This window comes from Oncorhynchus mykiss, chromosome 11 (genome assembly GCF_057628025.1).
Source record: "Oncorhynchus mykiss isolate SJ-2025 chromosome 11, ASM5762802v1, whole genome shotgun sequence".
NCBI lineage: Eukaryota > Metazoa > Chordata > Actinopteri > Salmoniformes > Salmonidae > Oncorhynchus > Oncorhynchus mykiss.
This window is the reverse complement of record NC_143032.1, coordinates 45471564-45491744: the sequence shown is the minus strand read 5'-3', so window position 1 is coordinate 45491744 and position 20181 is coordinate 45471564. Positions and strand designations below refer to the sequence as shown.

Sequence of the window (20181 nt, the reverse complement as noted above, 5' to 3'; positions counted from 1 at the left end):
TAAGAACGGCAAGCATACAAATAGCGCATGTAGAACAGATCTACCACTTCTTAGACTTGCTTTCAATGAGAATGACATCTTTAACCTCTCTAGGGTATGTGGGACGCTAGCGTCCCACCTGGCCAACATCCAGTGAGATTGCAGAGTGCCAAATTTATATACAGAAATACTCATTATAAAAATTCAGAAAAGATACAACTATTAAACATAGGTGAATGTGAATCCAACCACGGTGTCAGATTTCAAAAATGCTTTACGGCGAAAGCATACCTTACAATTATTTGAGAACATAGCCCAGCAGACAAATCATTACAAACAGTAACCAGCCAAGTAGAAGAGTTACACAAGTCTGAAATAGAGATAAAATTAATCCCTTACCTTTGATGATCTTCATATGGTGGCCCGCAGAAGACATTCCTTTACTCATTAAATGTTCCTTTTGTTCGATAAAGTCTCTTTATATCCTTTATATCTTCAGTAATCCACAGGCTCAAACTCAGTCAAAACAGGCAGACAAATGTTATCCAATTTGTATCCGTAAAGTTCATAGAAACATGTCAAACGATGTTTATATTCAATCCTCAGGTTGTTTTTAGCCTAAATGATATATAATATTTCAACCTGACAATAACGTCGTCAATTTAAAAGGTAAAGAAAAAAGGCACTCTCTCGGGATTGCGCATGAAAAAGCCCTGTGACACGGTAGGGTCCACTTATTCAGACTGGTCTTACTCCCTCATTTATCAGAATACAAGCCTGAAACAATTTCTAAAGACTGTTGACATCTAGTGGAAGGCATAGGAACTGCAATTTTAGTCCTAAGTCAACGGACACTCTAATTGCATTGAATAGAAAACCACAAAACCCCTCCCCAAAAATTAAGTTAGTTTCCTTACCCTATAAGCAGTCTGTGGATACCAATGCATGCTTTGGTTTTGTTTACCTGGTTACAGTTTCAAATGTAAACTTTTTAGCATGCAAGTCAATGATACCTATACTAGCATGTTTGCACTTCATGTCCAAATTATACTATTTAACTTCATTGAGTTAATCAATCTTTTTATACTTTATAATGACATGAACCCAAAATGCTAATGCTAATGCAAATATAGGTACCGTTACATTGGATTTGTGCCACGCATTTGAAACAGTGGCCATGGATTTCTGTCATAACTTGTCCAAAGTCTACGTATAGAAACCAATTTGTAATTTGGGTGAACTATCCCTTTAACGTTGAGGGGGAAAAATCTTGACACTTTTCCTACCTAATAGCAGGAACAGCCTAATCTAGTGTTCAGAACCTGGTTATACCAGGATGTATTATGTGACATAAACCTAAAATCTTCAATTACTAATTTCTCTGAACAAGGTAAAAAAGAAACATCACCAAATTTGCTGGGAATATATTACATTGTATGAAGAAACAATAATTCAAACCCCATCTCCATACTACTTGTCAGACATAGAAAACTGATACTGTATACTGGTTGTTGGTTTAGGTTGGCATGGGGTCTGGGGGGTCCATTGGTGGCTTTTTAATTAATTTTGGGATTCCTCATGTCCTACTCATAGGTAGAAAAATGTTTGTTCCAAATGTGATGCTGGGTACTGTATTTATTTTATATTATATGAATCCTATCAATTCAAATGACCAATGTGGGTGCAATCAATTAGATTAATTTCTCAGAAATCAAATTATACTGCAACAAAATAATTTTGCAGCAATGCTAGTCTAAAGAAATTATTTTAAAACAATCTGAGATGGTTGGTGTCAATATCTTGTGCCTATTTGAGGTGTATCAACCCATACTAAGAGCAGTTCAGCTCTTAGAAGTCTGAGCAGTCAGGTCTGTTTCATGTCTCTCCATCCCATCCTCACTTCCAAAGTTTAAAGAGGGGAGTATGTCACCTCTTAAAATCTTGTTAATCTACCCATCGTGACCAATTTCAAAAAGACTTTACAGAGAAAGCGTAATATATGATTATGTTAAGTCAGAGACTAGTCACACAAACACACATCTGTTTCCAGCCAAAGAGAGGAGTCACAAAAAGCAGAAATAGAGATAAAATTAATCACTAACCTTTGAGGATCTTCAACAGATGGCACTCATAGGACTTCATGTTATACAATACGTATGTTTTGCTTGATAAAGTTCTTATTCATACCCAAAAATCTCAGTTTACATTGGCGCGTTATTGTTCAGTAATGTTTTGCTTCCAAAACATCCGGTGATTTTGCAGAGCCACACCAATTTACAGAAATAGTCATCATAAACTTTGTGTTCCTCCATGTGCTCCTTAAAAATAACAGTGGATATATGGCAAGTTTGCCTATATGATGTCTGGAACATTGTCAAGGTAGCACATGAAAACATTACATACCACAATGGACACAGGGCTTACCTGTGTGGTTGTGAAGTTCTTCAACTTTCAGAACGCAGTATTGCATGCGTCTTTCAACAGTCACGCTGCTAACATTCAGAAATAGACAGAACATCCTAATTTGGAGTTTTGATTGCATGCTGTGTGCTGTGGACTTGGACAAATGCCATCAGCTGATTTGAGGTAATGTGTGTGATTATGGATATGTTAGATCCTGCACTTAAGATGTTGAAGACAACATCTCAGAAAGACAAAGCATCAAGACCGGCTTATATTTTAATCATATTTGAGTTCTTAAGCTTGCAGAGTATGTTCCATATTCAGGAAGTCAGTGTGTATATTCTCTGAAGAGTAGGGGCATGCTTTAGAGTGGGATTAAGTGTCTTAGTACTCACTTTAGTAGAGGGGGGGATAATGGGTATATTGCCAATTTTCATTCATGCCAAGTTATGGTTCTTCTCAAAATCATATGCAACCTTATACTTGTGTTCATGAGGCTGACAGAATGTCATAAAGTAGGTTCCTTTGTGAGATATACTGTACTATCACAGGACACATGTTATTCTTAGCAGGACTTGGCCCCATACACTAAACAACGCCCGTAACAGATTCCAGACATAGAAAACCGAGACTGTGGACCAATGTTGATTTTCGAAAAAGAAAACACAGTTTGCTGACTTCGATCTGCCTCAAAAGAACAATATGACCGACTTGTATCACTGTTGAAGACGCATACATTCCTTAAATTCCTTTAACTTATTGTAACCTACTTTCTTTACATTGCATTGCTAATCTCTACACGAGGATTGGTTTAGTAGCCTGCTATATGTGTTTGTTGAGAGTCCCAAACCTAAATTGGTGTGTAGCATTAATGGTCGATCCCAGGAAACCATTTGATTTATTAGATTCAGGGAACCAGCCCGTCTGTCTCTGTGAAAGCATCTTGTGGGAGGCAGAATCAACTAACAAATGGAGCAAATTCAATGCATACTCCCCACCAATGCATGCTAATGAGAATGATGTCCTGCTAATTGCCAACATGTGTGCTTCAAAGAAGTTAATGTGCCTCTTTTCTGTTTTCTTGGCTCTTGCAGATGTTAACGAATGCGAGAAAGAACCGTGTAAAAATGGGGGCATCTGCACAGATCTGGTTGCCAATTACTCTTGTGAATGCCCTGGGGAGTACATGGGAAGGAACTGCCAATACAGTAAGTGCTGTGTCTTTCATGATCACCCTTGCCTGGCTCTTCTGCGTACAACTGATGACGTTGGTAGCTAGTGCTGGCAAACAGGGCAAGAGCATTCTTTCATTTTTTGAGGGCTTTAGGTAATGGGATTGTTCCATCTACACCTCTCTATCCATCTTTCTGTATCTAAATCCCCAAGCGTCTTCTTCTGTGTGCTGTGGAGATTGTTGTCAGGATTCAGGGTTGTTCAAGATGAGACTGACTTTGACAAAAGCTCCTACATGATTGCAGACAGACAATCAATGAGGAATATGTAGCAAGAGACACACACACATGCATACATATTCTTAACCTTACCCAGACATCACCAGACATAGTCCCTGTGTAGGGACAGGCACAATCTCTTATAGTTACAGCAATGTGCTAGTTTTGAGTAGTCCGGTGGGAGCTGAACTGAATATTTTATAACTCAGACATTGGAGCAACTGGTGGCACCGTCTAGCAGAGATTTTTGTAAAAGACAAGGAAAAGATGTTGCCAGAGAATGTACAATATGCAGTCAAGTACAGCTGCGGTGGTTTAGTATTAAAGTTGTTGTTGAAAACGATAAGTCCACACACATTTATGTATAATTGGTTCTTGTGCTTTAATAATTTACCTGTAGAGTGCAATCTTCTATTATTGTCTCATATTGGATCCATATCTTACAGTATGATCATATACTACATAATTTCACAATGTGTGGCTATGAGAAATGTTTGGGCTTTAGTTTGAAACATCTTGCCATGACATCACAACCAACACATGGATAAACCACTCACCAAAAACAATGATGACAAAGTTTTTTTCAGAAATGCATACTGAAGCATAGTTCATGCTTTCCTGGAAGAAGACTAATAATTTCCTTCATTTCCTGTCTCTTATTTTGTGGTGAGTCAAATAAGTGAAGTCACTCATTAACAATTTTCTGGCATATCCCCCTTAGCATTGCTTATTCATAGCAACCCCTTCATATCAGTTATTAGAACACAGTTATGCAACCACAGTTTTGAGTTCAAAGATGATTACCCACTTATTTGATAAGCATCAATATTGGAAATATGGCACCACAGTGGATACCATTTCCACCAGCAATGTTTGGTCTTTTTGACGCATTCAGAGCTCAGTTCTGATTTCCGATCTGTATTTTTATTTTTATTTTGAATGATTACGCACTGATTCAGGAGCAGACAAAATTACTTTTTTAATCAGGCAAGGGTTGGGAGCCTTGAACTGTTTTTCAAACTGGCTTCTGTGCTTCACCACAGCCATTGCTGTGAAGAAAGTTGTTTGAGGGATTAATTGAAGTCTGCACATGCCAGATAGCAGAGTCCTTTTCCAACAGAGGGAAATATCACTACAAAGTGCCTCCGCATTTACAGTCTGTAAACAATTTAATCTAGATATGCTCCAGAAAATCATCATAATGTCCTTATGTTTGTATTTTGTAAAGGCCTCAAGTGTGAAGGTTGTCTTTTTTACCGTATCGACATGACATTTTCAATGTCCGAACAATTTCTATGGAGCAATAACGTTTGTGTTGTAGAACATTGTTCTTGTCCACAACTCATTTTAATTGTTGCTAAAGATATTTCATCTGAATAATGGTTGGCAGTAGAAAACTCAAACAAACCATGCCTGTGAACTGTTTCATAAAACACAGATCATGGAAATCCATGGAAAGATCGAATTTACCATCTGATACTATGTCAAGTCCTTAACAATTCTGGTATTGTGATACAAAGGAGGCTGCTGAGGGGAGAACGGCTCATTAAAATGGCCTGAACGGCGCAAATGGAATAGCATCAAACACATGGAAACATGTTTTTCATGTATTTGATACCATTCCACTCCAGCCATTGTCACAAGCCCGTTCTCCCCAATTAAGGTGCCACCAACCTCCTGTGATTGTGAAGCATGCTGCAAGGAAATCCATAACAAACTGTTTGAAATACATATCATGCATGTGAATATACCAATCCATAAATCAGTGGCAAAACTCAAGGGCTTGTTATTCTAAATCTATCAGGCAATCTTCATCTGTTGAACAGTAATTATTGGAAATGAACAGTGATACTTGTCTGAGATTTGACAGGACACATTTACCCATGCCAATGTCATGGGGCAACCAGAGTGTCAGCCAATGTATCCCTACAACCCGACCAAGGCAGCTTTCATCGAGTGCAAACCCTGTCTCTGATTCGGATGAAAACGAAAGATCAGACGAAGACTGGAGGTAGACAAAGACCTACTAAATGTTAGTCTGAGAGCTGTATGGAGGAGAGAGAAAGTAGCCTACTCTAGATGGCTATTTGATTATTTCCAAGGCTGCACAGAATGAGAGGACTGCTCACTGCCTCTCTCATCATCTTCAAAAGTGGCTTGTTTTTCCAAACCTTGGAGCTTGTTGGCAAAAAGAAACCTTGTTCGTTAGTTAGGCCATTTCTGGATATTGGGTCCGGTTTCCTCTCACTGTTAGCACCCTACTGTGATTGTCTCTGTGTCGCCTCAGGCTAATAGCTATATCACCAAGCAACTGTTACTGCCTATAAATATTTTGGGGGATGTCTTGAGTGTGTCATTCAATAGGGCCAGGGGTGGTTTATCTCAAGCTAAATGAGTGTAAGTGAGTTAAAGGACTGCCTTGAGGATTGGTGAAAGTTCAGTGGGGACTTAATCACGCTAGTGAATGCCCACTGTTATTGTGTGTGTGTGTGTGCATGCCTAGGTGTGTGTGTTGCTGTGTGTGTGTGCATCAAGTCAGTGGGTATTCACAGTAAATGAGTAAAACATAATTCTGCGTGTGTGCAATTTTTCTTTTTACGAATCCACATATCAGAATGTGTGTGCTATTCTCTCCCCATTCCACCAGTCTTTCTTCTCCTGAGTATTGGTGCAGTTACTTTAATTTCAGTGTGGCTCTAATTAGTTGCTGCTGTAGGTTGGCCTTGTGGGAGATGGATTCAGCTGTCACATGATAGCGACGGCGGCATTAGTGATGTGTGCTGTCGGAGGGGCTGATGTATGCACAGGGGGCAGCAGGCCGAGGCCTAGGGCTGGCAACCACAGCTGCTCTGCTCTGACGGATGCACGGCTGACAGACAGCTCATTAAAGATGCGCCTTCATCCCGACAAGGAGATCATTGTCACAGAGTTGCGTTAGCGTTGTTATAGTGTTGCTTCTACAGGATTGATAAAGTGTTAGAGCATTTGGTAGTGTTTTTCAGTGTGAAAGAATGGCTTCCCTGGCAATACAGTTGGGGAGTGGGGTGGGGAGGTATACTGAACTAGTTTTCTGGACAGCCATTATATGATAAGGACATGGTTAATTGTACATGATGCTGCCAGAGATTCGATGACAAGCATGTTTTACATACGTACCCCTTTCAAAACAAATTGAATGTGCTTGATTGAGTGATCGTGTGTGTGGTAAGAGAGCGCAATCGATAGCTAGTGAGAGAGTTTTTCAAACAGACTGTTTAGCATTTATGTTTACAGCTGTTAAACTACGTTTAGTCAGGAAGATACACTATATGACAGTATTTGGACACCTGCTCGTTGAACATCTCATTCCAAAATCTTGGGCATTAATATGGAGTTTGTCCCCCGTTTGCTGCTATAACAGCCTCTACTCTTTTGGGAAGGCTTTCCACTAGATGTTGGAACATTGCTGTGGGAACTTGCTTACATTCAGCCACAAGAGCATTAGTGAGGTCGGGCACTAATGTTGGGGAATTAGGCCTGGCTCGCAGAGGGGCGTTCCAATTTATCCCAAAGGTGTTCGAAGGGGTTGAGGTCAGGGCTCTGTTCAGGCCAGTCAAGTTCTTCCACACGGATCTCAACAAACAATTTCTGTATGGACCTCGCTTTGTGCACAGAAACTGGAAAGGACCTGCCACAAATTTTGAATCACAGAATTGTCTAGAATGTTATTGTATGTTGTAGCGTTAAGATTTCCATTCACTTGAACTAAGGAGCCTGAACAATGAAAAACAGCCCTTATCCTACATCAAGCTTTGCAGTTGGCACTATGCGTTTGGGCAGGTAGCGTTCTCCTGGCCAAACCCAGATTCGTCTGTCGGACTACCGCTGCTTCAGAGTCCAATGGCGGCGAGCTTCACACCACTCCAGCTTACGCTTGGCATTGCACATGGTGATCTTAGGCTTGTGTGCGGCTGCTCGGCCATGGAAACCCATTTCATGACGCTCCCGACGAACAGTTATTGTACCGACGTTGCTTCCAGAGGCAGTTTGGAACTTGGTTGCAACACTTGCTACTGAGGACAGACAATTTGTACGGCTGAGCTTCAGCACTCAGTGGTCCCGTTCTGTGAGCTTTTGTGTCCAACCACTTCGCAGCTGAGCCATTGTTGCTCCTAGATGTTTTGACTTCACAAAAACAGCTCTTATAGTTAACCGGGGCAGCTCTAGCATGGTTGTAATATGACAAACTGACTTGTTAGAAAAGTGGCATCCTACGACGGTGCCACGTTGACAGTTACTGTAAGGCCATTCTACTACCAATGTTTCTCTATGGAGATTTCATGGATGTGTGCTTGATATTATATACCTGTAAGCAACGGGTGTGGCTGAAATAGCTGAATCCACATTCTTGTGTATATATATAGTGTAGTTTGCATCGTGCATCACACCAATTTACCGTTGTACTTTGAAAATATCACACAAATGAACAATATGGTTTTGATAAATGGTTGCACAGATTTTTCTCATGACAAACACACAGTATACCTTACAATATTTAATGTCAGATATGACAAAGTGTCCTATTATAATCAAAACATTAGATAATTTCAATTGTGCATCTGTGGTCACAAAACTGACTCTGATATCCGGTTTTGAAATGGCATTTAAATTCGATTTTTCGTGATTACATTGCATGTAACTCATATCAGCTATACATGAGGACTAATAAAAAAAATCCAGGTGCGATATTAAGTCATACAATGAGGGGAAATCAGAGTAGGAAAAGTAAAAAATTCAATAATGAAAGAAATAAGCCTTATAAAACCAGTTATTTTGTAGTGAAGATGAAATAACAAAATAAAGAGAGTGACAAGAAAAAAAAAACAAGGCATATTGTTTTGACATTATTGAACTCTGAGTCAGGAACGCAGCTCCGGAAAAGGATCCTTGTGAAAACTCATCATGAAAATACAGTAGGTGTCATAAGTCTATCCTGTGATGTGCTTTTCTTTGATTCCGCCCAAACCGTATTTTGATTGAGGAATGAAAAGGATGAAGAAAAATACAAAATTGTATTATATTCTCTGGTCTGGCATAACACGATTTAGATGGTTTCTGCCAAGTACCACGGGAAGGCAGCCTTTGGTAAACATTAGTATTCATTGCCAACCTGCAAATGGAATTGGGATTATATGTCAACACAATGTTACTATGGTAATGCTTAGCCATCACTTTAATGCTAATGTTTGATAAGACAGCAAATATATTTCTTCTCCCCAAAGAAAGTTGGGTTATTTTGAAACATAAAACCATTTTTCCATCAATATATTTCTGTTAGTAGAAGCAGAGGACCAGGCAAAGCTGACAAGAGCAAAGATGTAGGTTGAGATTCCAGACTTAAGCACGCACAAAGGCCTTTTGGGGAGACTTGCCACTATACTCATATCTGCTCTTACAATGAATTGACCTTATGGCAGGCCAGGTGAAGTTCTTAACAAAGTACAACTAATATACAGCAAGTAGAGAGATGTGATCATATTGTACATAATATACTGTCTTCTCAGATGTTTGAGGATGAGTGCAATACAAATCAAATCAAATGTATTCATATAGCCCTTCTTACATCAGCTGATATCTCAAAGTGCTGTACAGAAAACCAGCCTAAAACCCCAAACAGCAAACAATGCAGTTGTAGAAGCACGGTGCCTAGGAAAAACTCCCTAGAAAGGCCAAAACCTAGGAAGAAACCTAGAGGGGTGGCCAGTCCTCTTCTGGCTGGAGATTATAACAGAACATAGCCAATATGTTCAAATGTTCATAGATGACCAGCATGGTCAAATAATAATAATCACAGTAGTTGTCGAGGGTACAACAGGTCAGCACCTCAGGAGTAAATGTCAGTTAGCTTTTCATAGCCGATCATTGAGAGTATCTCTACCGCTCCTGCTGCCTCTAGAGAGTTGAAAACAGAAGGTCTGGGACAGGAAGCACGTCTGTTGAACAGGTCAGGGTTCCATAGCCGCAGGCTGAACAGTTGAAACTGGAGCAGCAGAATGGTCAGTTGGACTGGGGACAGCAAGGAGTCATCATAGCAGGTAGTCCAGTGGCATGGTCCTAGGGCTCAGGTCCTCCAAGAGAGAAAGAAAGAGAGAAAGAGAGAGCATATTTAAATTCACACAGGACACCGTATAAGACAGGATAAATACTCAAGATATAACAGACTGACCCTAGCCCCCCGACACATAAACCACTGCAGCATAAATACTGGAGGCTGAGACAGGAGGAGTCAGGAGACACTGTGGCCCCATCCGATGATACCACCGGACAGGGCAAAACAGGCAGGATATAACCCCACCCACTTTTCCAAAGCACAGCCCCCACACCACTAGAGGGATATCTTCAACCACCAACTTACCATCCTGAGACAAGGCTGAGTATAGCCCACAAAGATCTCCGCCATGGCACAACCCAAGGGGGGGGTGCCAACCCAGACAGGAAGACACACTCAAGTGACGCACCCTCCTAGGGATGACATGGAGAAGCACCAGTAAGCCAGTGACTCAGCCCCTGTAATAGGGTTAGAGGCAGAGAATCCCAGTGGAGAGAGGGGGACAGGCCAGGCAGAGACAGCAAGGGTGGTTCGTTGCTCCAGTGCCATTCCGTTCACCTTCACACTCCTGGGCCAGACTACACTCAATCATAGGACCCACTGAAGAGATAAGTCTTCAATAAAGACTTAAAGGTTGAGACCGAGTCTACGTCTCTCACATGGGTAGGTAGACCATTCCATAAAAATTGAGCTCTATAGGGGAAAGCCCTACCTCCAGCTGTTTGCTTAGAAATTCTAGGGACAATTAGGAGGCATGCGTCTTGTGACCGTAGCGTACATGTAGGTATGTACGACAGGACCAAATCGGAAAGATAGGTAGGAGCAAGCCCATGTAATGCTTTGTAGGTTAGCAGTAAAACCTTGAAATCAGCCCTTGCCTTAATAACAGGAAGCAAGTGTAGAGAGGCTAGCACTAGAGTAATATGATCAAATTTTTGGGTTCTAGTCAGGATTCTAGCAACCATATTTAGCACTAACTGAAGTTTATTTAGTGCTTTATCCATGTTCGTCAAAAGAGAGATCAGGGTCCAGAGTAACGCAAAGATCCTTCACAGTTATATTTGAGACGACTGTACAACCATCAAGATTAATTGTCAGATTCAACAGAAGATATCTTTGTTTCTTGGGACCTAGAATAGCATCTCTGCTTTGTCCGAGTTTAAAAGTTGAAAATTAGCAGTCATCCACTACCTTATGTCTGAAACACAGGCTTCCAGCGAGGGCAATTTTGGGGCTTCACCATGTTTCATCGAAATGTACAGCTGTGTGTCATCCGCATAGCAGTGAAAGTTATCATTATGTTTTCGAATGACATCCCTAAGAGTTAAAATATTTTGTGAAAACAAAAGTGGTCCTAAAACGGAACCTTGAGGAACACCGAAATGTACAGTTGATTTGTCAGAGGACAAACCATTCACAGACACAAACTGATATCTTTCCGACAGATAAGATCTAATCCAGGCCAGAACTTGTCCGTGTAGACCAATTTGGGTTTCCAATCTCTCCAAAATAATGTGGTGGTCGATGGTATCAATAGCAGCACTAAGGTCTAGGAGCACGAGGACAGATGCAGAGCCTTGGTCTTATGCCACTAAAACCTCCCAGTTCACATAATTGCATAGCCAACGATCTATAAGGAGGTTAACCTCATATGTTACCTGTTGAATGAAAAAAGCTGGAATACTTTCTAATTAGTATAATTTAAACAATATTATAACAATGGACTGTAAATTAAATCACTCCTCAATGTTTCTTTGTTATTAGCCACCCAGGCAACAATAGTTTTAACCCTGTGAATTCCAAACGTTTAAGTGTGGTTTCTCCCAAGTCCTTGTCATGTTCATGTTGGTCATGCCTGCATGAAAACATATGTGTTAGCCAGAGAGGGGTGGGTGTTTAGGGGATGCTTAGTCGTTGCTAGCTTTTAACTTACCCAGGTTTACAAATTCATCCTTAATCAGAAGTGCTATGTCAGTTAAAGAAATACTTGTCTGTAATTGTATGCAATTATGTGAAGTGGGTGCCTGATGGAAAGTACTCATTACAAACTAAGCATACGAAGCAGGTCTGAAAGCACAAGACACCTTTATGCTTGAGCCAAGCTCAACGACATGCTGGTTTGTTCACCTAAGGAGAGTGCCATAGTTAGCTACTCAGCAGTGTTTTTGCCCAACCAGGGTGTTAGTTGGGAACGCTCAAGGATATTGTTTACAAAGGCCTAAAATATGCTTTGCAAAGCAGTGTCATAACAGCCTTGTTAATGCCCCACTGAGCAAAACACTCTAATGGCATTAAAATCTAATTTTATTTGTCACATGCTTCGTAACCAACAGGTGAAGACTAACAGTGAAATTCTTACTTACAGGCCCTTCCAACATTGCAGAGAGAAAAAGGGAAAAATAATAGATAGATATATCACGAGTAACAATAACACAGGGTACCCATACAGAGTTGATGTGCAGGGGTATGAGGTAATTGAGGTAGATATGTACAGGTGGGTAGGGGTAAAGTGACTAGGCAACGGGATAGATAATAAGTGGTAGCAGCAGCGTATGTGATGAGTCAAAAGAGTTTGTGCAAAGGTGGATACAGAGGAGGCTGTGGAAGAGGAAGCTGCCCCATTTTACCTCTTCAAGTCCTCAGTGGTCCTCTTAACCTGAAACACAGGGACAGATTGGTTGAGATGCAGCACATTGAATTGGTCTATTTTGAAAAGAGAATGACATTTGGGTTTTTATTCAATATGATAAGTCAGAAGATGGTCAATCTCCTATTATCTACTGGCGTTGACTTTATAAAGTGTCCATAATTTGTTGTAGAGCTGAAGTTAAAGAAGACTCATGTCTATAGCACAACTATTTTTTCTCCAGATAGCACCAATGTATCCAAAAATGGACAGTTGTTATTGCTACATGGTCATTCCAAATCATTCCATTCCCATGGATATCAGATATCACTCTAATTGACCACAGCGTGAGGTAGGTGAAATCTAATAAACTGTTGTGTGATTTGAGAACAAACCAGATGTGTTTGCACACAGACTAGCTATTATTCAAAGTCTTATCTAGGATAGTAGGTGCTAAACACCTGCCATTTGAGGGCTGTTGTGCAGCTATCGAAACAATTGCTGGTAATGCATCCACTTAAAAGTACTGATGGAAGAGCAGCCAGAATTTGACATATCTTGGCACACAGTTACTCACTGGAATTGGCATGTGACATATCTACCTCTCTTTATAATGAGACTTTCTAGAAATGGTTTGATTATGGTAAATTACACCATTGACAAGGTGCACATTATTGCAGGGGCACAACAAAAATAAGCACTCCAAGTTCAGCACAAGAAGCCATTTATCTTTGAAGACATTGGCAGAGTTTCAAATCCACAAATGTGGCTGTTAAAAGGCTGCTATTGTAACTGAAGATGCTGCTTAGCAGTTCCTAAGTAGGAAGAAATAAGGCCTGGAAAAAAGCTGAGTGCTCTGAAAAGGATTTTAACACTTTGGATGATTTCATTAGAGCTGTATTTGTGTCATGCCTCTCCACTTTAGCTCTGCAGCCTTGAAGGTAAAAACTATGTTGCAGTCTGTTGACTGTGTTGATTATGTTGTCCAGACAGAATAGTCGGAGCTCCTTTGGAGCCAGTTTGAGGGCCCTCTTTTTGGTGGAGGACTTGGAGAAAAGACCCATGGCTCCTGTGCATGTGGATGGCCCTGTAATGAAGGGCTACGATGAGAGAGGGCTGTGGCATAGTGGAAACTTTGAGGATGTCTTGGCTATGAACCGGAGCAGCGAGAAAAGTTTGACGAACACGAGTCAAAGTGACCTGTCTCTTAACGACATCAAGGACAGGATATCCGTGAGAGAGAGCAGCAATAAAGATGCTATTTCAGTTAGCGGAGGGAAAGACACAGTGTCAATGACTGAGACTCTGCCTGATGTAACGGAGGGGAGCCCAACCAAGGAATACATCTTGTTCATCTCTGAGACAGAGATGGACTACAACAGAAAATCATGGACAGAGGAAGGAACAATGAAAAGCAGCAGTGTTGTAGAGAACGGGACAGTGAATGCTGAGATTAGTCTGATGAAGAAAGAATGCTGCCCCTTTGGTACACAGCTATACATATCTGTCTTATTACTATATGCAACCTGTATGTCTGTAACTCACTGGACAGATATGTGTGAAAAGTATGGTTGCATTCATATTTCATCCCTCATCTAACCTCATACATATGTCTGTCCTCTCAGAATGCTCTGGATCACTGGGCATGGAGGGGGGTATCATCTCCAACCAGCAGATAACAGCCTCGTCCACCCACCGTGCTCTGTTCGGCCTGCAGAAATGGTACCCTTACTTTGCCCGGCTCAACAAGAAGGGCCTGGTCAACGCCTGGACGGCTGCCGAGAACGACAGATGGCCCTGGATCCAGGTAAGACACAGACACTGGCCGGGAGACACAAGTCACTCAGGTTACTAGACAGAAATGAATGTGTCCACAAAAACCGTCGCACCAGAGAGAATGTTGATCTGATAAGTGTGTGTGTACATCTGAATATTGGTGTCAGTGCAGTATTAACTGGAGTTTAGGAAGTTGTGAATTATCCCTCACTGTATTAAATGTATCTGTTTGGAGAGTTGAAGGGACTTAGGTCCTTTACAGTTAATTAGTGTTTCAGTTGACTGATTGGGTTAACTGGCTAATTAAACTGTGAGCACTGGACAAAAAAAGCTGTTGGTTCTGCTCCTGTGTGTATTACTAGTGATGTTACGTTTGATACCAGAGCTCCGAGGTATGCGTCGAAATCGCTACGCAGCTAAGTTCAAAGCAGTGTGCAGATGTGTCTATCGCTTTTCAGAAGTATGTCATCAATGACGTCCGAAGCTTCGTTTGATCACATGTTTTTTCAAACCGTGGGTTACAAAATGTAAGATCCCACAGATTTTGCTGTGCTGCTGGTGCTTTCTTCAAATCCAAGCTGCTTTCAAACACTGACCTCTACTGCACACCGTACATTACAAATATAGTTAGGATGTTGTTCAAAAAGTTTCACCTGGCAGGTAGCTTAGCAGGTAGAGTATGGAACTATGGCACATTCAGGGAAATTATGGTATGTGGTCGATTCGCTATGAAAGCCCAAAATTTAGATTTTTTTGATGTGACATGACACTTTCTGCACTGTTGTTCAAATATTTTGTTATATTTAGTATAGTATAATAAGCTTCTGTCTTAAGCATCCTATATAATGCCATAGCTTCAGTTTTTGATAAATATTAAACTTGAATGCAAAAAAAAGGTTACATGATGTAAGCTGCGAACCTGGTATTCCAACTGATTTTAGGCTACTAAAGCCAACAACAGTTTTGCTTAAAACAGTGGAGAAAAACGTCTCTGCTAATCAAACGCTGCTATTTATGGCTGACCAGCAGATGTGCCTAATGTGCATTGTGAACAAATAATGAAGCTCTGAGTAATGAAAAGTTTTTCAGTACAATTCAGTGAGCACATTGTCTTCAGAAAGCCTCAGTTTCACATCACTATGTATTACCAGTGGGGTTGCTAGAGCGAATCATAGCATGTATATGATACACCTCAGAAGTTTTTTGTAAAATACAAATACACGCCCTTCACTCAGACGTAAACACTTCTCCGACGTTTGTCTCAGAGGGGCCAGTTCAGAAATCTCCACTCTTCAAAAAAAAAAAAGCTGCTAGAACCTAAAAGGGTTATTTGGCTGTCCCCATAGGAGAACTCTTTTTGGATCCAGGTAGAACACTTTTTGGTTCCAAACCTGGTATTCCAACTGATTGTAGGCTACTAAAGCCAACGACTTACTGCTGCACCACAGATTTTAATTAGTTTTGCTTTTTTTTTTTCTAAGAGTGTAAGGGTTTAGTTGGAATTGTATTAGCAACCATGGGTTCATTACAATGTGGGGATATTGAAAGCAGTTAGTGATAGGAACTGTCTCTTATACAATAGAACTGTATTATATATTTTTTTTTATTTTTTCACCTGTTATTTAGTAATGTTTCCAACAAATCAAATCAGTTTATGTCATACCATGTGCCGTTGGCTCTGGAACCCAGTCTTTCTGGGTATCTCTGACAACGAGCTCATAAATGAGGACCCGAAGATGTGTGATGAAATTTAATTAGGCCCGCAGTACAGTGAGAGGCTGTAACTGGCAACACTGTGTTCATTCCTAACAGGTTAAACAACAAACACTATCAGGGTTTGCTCACAGCAACAGAGCCAGGTGGAAGAGAGAGAGGCGGAAGAGGGGGCGAGAGAACGTGTCAAAGAGCACGAGGAGGGGAGGGTGTAGAGAAAGAATGATCCAACTACATCATCTGAGGAGAGAGGTAGAGTGAGAGAAGACAGAGACATGTGGAAGGGAAAGGTGAGAGAAACAGAGAGAGCAAGAGAAAAGCAACCAAGTGCATGTAGTGTATAAGGAAAATCAGATATGAATCACTGAGGCGGTTTGGTTGGCTTTAATGATGCCACGTGGGATGATGATGTGGATTCTGGGAGCGCTCTGGGTTTCAGGAGAGGGACTTCTTGGTAATTGGGACGTGAGTAGAGAGGTGTAGACTTCTCTCAGCGCTGTGGAGTTTTAGGCTTGGGGGCAGTGTGTTCTGAAAGTGTGTGTGTGAGTGCGTGTGTATGTGGTTGTTTTCTCATCTTAAATCAGTTTGAGGTTTAGAGCTGGCAGCCCTGTCATTGTTCAGGTATAACACCCCTGCTCTGCGTGTCTGTCTGTTCCTCATGTGCATCTATAGTTCCTCAATACCTCCTGAATCTGCCCCCGGCCCTGTAATACTGAAGACCAAATCAATCATTCAGACAGTCATACTTTTAATAATACTGAAATAGTGTATATATACCCTACAGTATGTGTGGCTATACACTTCCATGACATAGACTGACTAGGTGAATCCAGGTGAAAGCTATGATCCCTTATTGACGTCACTTACTAAATCTACTTCATTAGTGTAGATGAAGGGGAGGAAAAAGGTTAAATTATTTTTAAGCCTTGAGACAATTGAGAAATGGGTTGTGTATGTGTACCATTCAGAGGGTAAATGGGCCAGACAAAAAATGTAAGTGCCATTGAACGGGTATGGTAGTACGTGCCAGGCGCACCAGTTTGAGTGTGTCAAGAACTGCAACGCTGCTGGGTTTTTCAGGCTCAACAGTTTCCCGTGTGTATCAAGAATGGTCCACCACCCAAAGGACTTCCAGCCAATTTGACAACTGTGGGAGGCATTGGAGTCAACATGGGCAAGCATCCCTGTGGAACGCTCGACACCTTGTAGTCAATGCCCCGACGAATGAGGCTGTTCTGAGGGCAAAAGGGTGTGCAAATCAAAATTAGGAAGGTGTTCCGAATGTTTTGTGCTCTCAGTGTATCTTGAAGTACAATAGTTAATGTAGGTACAGCAGAAACCCTCACTGGGATAATCATATCTCAGTATATCATGAACAAATGTGAACAACAAAAATTAAATTAAGTAATAATATGATCAGTCATGTTTACAATTCAGTGCTGACTTCCTCCACACACTAAGATTTAAACTACTGCCTAGAAACAGCGTTCACATTCTCAACATGAGGTGTCTACTAAGTCAGCTGGACTAATCCAGCCTGGCATGAAAGCGTGTTCTTAAATCAATCTGACAGGAACACAGTATGCCACCGGTACTTTCTGACTCTGAAGAGTTTGTGCCGGCATTACTACAGCCTGTGTGAATGACGCAGTGTTAGCGCTAAGGGTTAACCCCCCCCCCCCCCCTCACACACACACACACACACAAAAATGAAGATTTCAAAATTATTATTATTTTTTAAAGTAGGCCATTACCACTTTAAGAATAATAATAAAAAAATGTAGACTTTGCCATTATATTGGTATTGAATTATTATTACATTCTAAAATATGTGAGAATAATTTGGACATTGCCTGACTTAGATTGAATGCATGAATGACGCTTTTTCTGTAGCCTATATTGCCGACGCAGGAACACATGGATAGCAGTAGCCTTGATGTCACCTTTTGAATCACAGCATCGTTCTCTCACAAAAACTGAAAAAAATGTAATGTAATCTCATACTATTATAAGGTGGCGGGAATTGGCTACAATAATTATAAGAACTTTTCAAGCACCAAATTGAGGAACTGTTCTGAGTTTCAAGGCAGACCTATTCCAGTACTTGAATTTCTGAGCTCAAAATTGTAGTTCGAGTAGACTACTTCAAACCCCTTGCATTGTTTCAAATTGCAGGTGTCATATAGAAGACAAATTATTTGTCATGTCATTTCAGTACTAGATCGTATTGTAAATGAGTCTCGTAGGCTTAGATTTTTTTTGACATTATATCCAAAATAATTAATAGGAATAGTTTTGTGCAATAGTCTATCTTACACAATTGCACACACTATACTTGGTGTCCGATCCGAGGCACACACACATCTGAACACATTACATTGATGCTTTCTCTGTTAAATCTAACGAGACCCTGCTGTAAAGCAAGCAGGCAACAACAGGTGATCAACCTCAATTCTCTAGGGATATTAGATTCAACGGGGATCCAGGTACAATTGTCTTCACGAATGGACATTTCTCGGGAATCCCTTTTTTTCCAGCACTTGGGCTGTTGCTGCATTGCATTTGCTATCAAAACATCTGTTCATCACTTGACTGTCATTCAGAAAATTACTTTGTGGATCAGATGATAATGTGTGAAAATATACACTCTGCAAAAAAAAAACGACCTTGTCTTTCAAAGATAATTCGTAAAAATCCAGATTTTCATTGTAAAGGGTTTAAACACTGTTTCCCATGCTTGTTCAATGAACCATAAACAATTAATGAACAAGCACCTGTAGAACGGTCGTTAAGACTAACAGCTTTCAGACGGTAGGCAATTAAGGTCACAGTTATGAAAACTTAGGACACTCAAGAGGCCTTTCTACTGACTCTGAAAAAAAAACAAAAGAAAGATGCCCAGGGTCCCTGCTCATCTGCATGAACGTGCCTTAGACATGCTGCTAGGAGGCATGAGGACTACAGATGTGGCCAGGGCAATGAATTGCAATGTCCGTACTGTGAGACGCCTAAGACAGGGTTACAGGATGGACAGCTGATCGTCCTCGCAGTGCCAGACCACGTGTAACAACACCTGCACAGGATCGGTACATCCGAACATCACACCTGCTGGACAGGTACAGGATGGCATCCATAACTGCCCGAGTTACACCTCCATCAGTGCTCAGACTGTCCCCAATAGGCTGAGAGAGTCTGGACTGAGGGCTTGTAGGCCTGTTGTAAGACAGGTACTCACCAGACATCACCGGCAACAACGTCGCCTATGGGCACAAACCCACCGTCGCTGGACCAGACAGGACTGGTAAACAGTGCTCTTTATCGTTTATCGTTGATGGAATGAGCGTTACACCGAGGCCTGTACTCTGGAGTCGGATCGATTTGGAGGTAGAGGGTCTGTCATGGTCTGTCACAGCATCATCGGACTGAGCTTGTTGTCATTGCAGGCAATCTCAACACTGTGCGTTACAGGAAAGAAATCCTCCTCCCTCATGTGGTACCCTTCCTGCAGACTCATCCTGACATGACCCTCCAGCATGACAGTGCCTCCAGCACGTCTGGGACCTGTTGGATCGGAGAGTGAGAGCTAGGGCCATTCCCCCCAGGAACTTGCAGGTGCATTGGTCGAAGAGTGGGGTAACATATCACAGCATGAACTGGCAATTCTGGTGCAGTCCATGAGGAGGAGATGCAGTGCAGTACTTATTGCAGCTGGTGGCCACACCAGATACTGACTGTTACTTTTGATTTTGATTTAATTTAATTTAATTTCTGTTAGTCACATGTCTGTGGAACTTGTTCAGTTTATGTCTTAGTTGTTGAATCTTGTTATGTTCATAGAAAAATTTACACATGTTATATTTGCTGAAAATAAACACAGTTGACAGTGAGAGGACATTTCTTTTTTTGCTGAGTTTATAAGGCCCAGCCCTTCTCCCTACAAGTACTGATCACCTTGAGGTTTTTGGCATCTGGAGCCTTCCGTCATGAACCAACTCTATGCAGAATAGTCCACAAAGTCTGCAACGGTATACATGAACTGAAAGACAATTACAGCAAGTTCCCTGATGCTACTGCCCAAGCCAACTACAAGATAGAGTTATATGAATATGGGAATTACCCTGGAGTCATTGGTTGTATAGATGTAT

At 41.2% G+C, this 20181-nt stretch overlaps 1 protein-coding gene and 1 long non-coding RNA gene across 6 annotated transcripts in view; one reads left to right on the top strand and one right to left on the bottom strand.

The window, feature by feature from the left end:
- The window catches only part of edil3a (EGF-like repeats and discoidin I-like domains 3a), a 260282-nt gene that overhangs the window by 166183 nt on the left and 73918 nt on the right, over positions 1 to 20181 (top strand). For 4 of the 5 annotated variants that reach the window (XM_036935506.2, XM_036935505.2, XM_036935507.2 and 1 more), the window contains 2 exons: positions 3477 to 3590; positions 14173 to 14354. In XM_036935506.2, coding sequence (XP_036791401.1) covers positions 3477 to 3590; positions 14173 to 14354 — 296 coding nt within the window. Of the gene's footprint in view, positions 1 to 3476; positions 3591 to 12497; positions 14034 to 14172; positions 14355 to 20181 lie in introns of those variants that run through there. The other variant, XM_036935504.2, reaches the window with a different exon arrangement.
- Positions 1 to 20181, bottom strand: part of LOC149979594 (uncharacterized) — an 88086-nt gene that overhangs the window by 26284 nt on the left and 41621 nt on the right. The gene's annotated exons all lie outside the window — the stretch shown is intronic.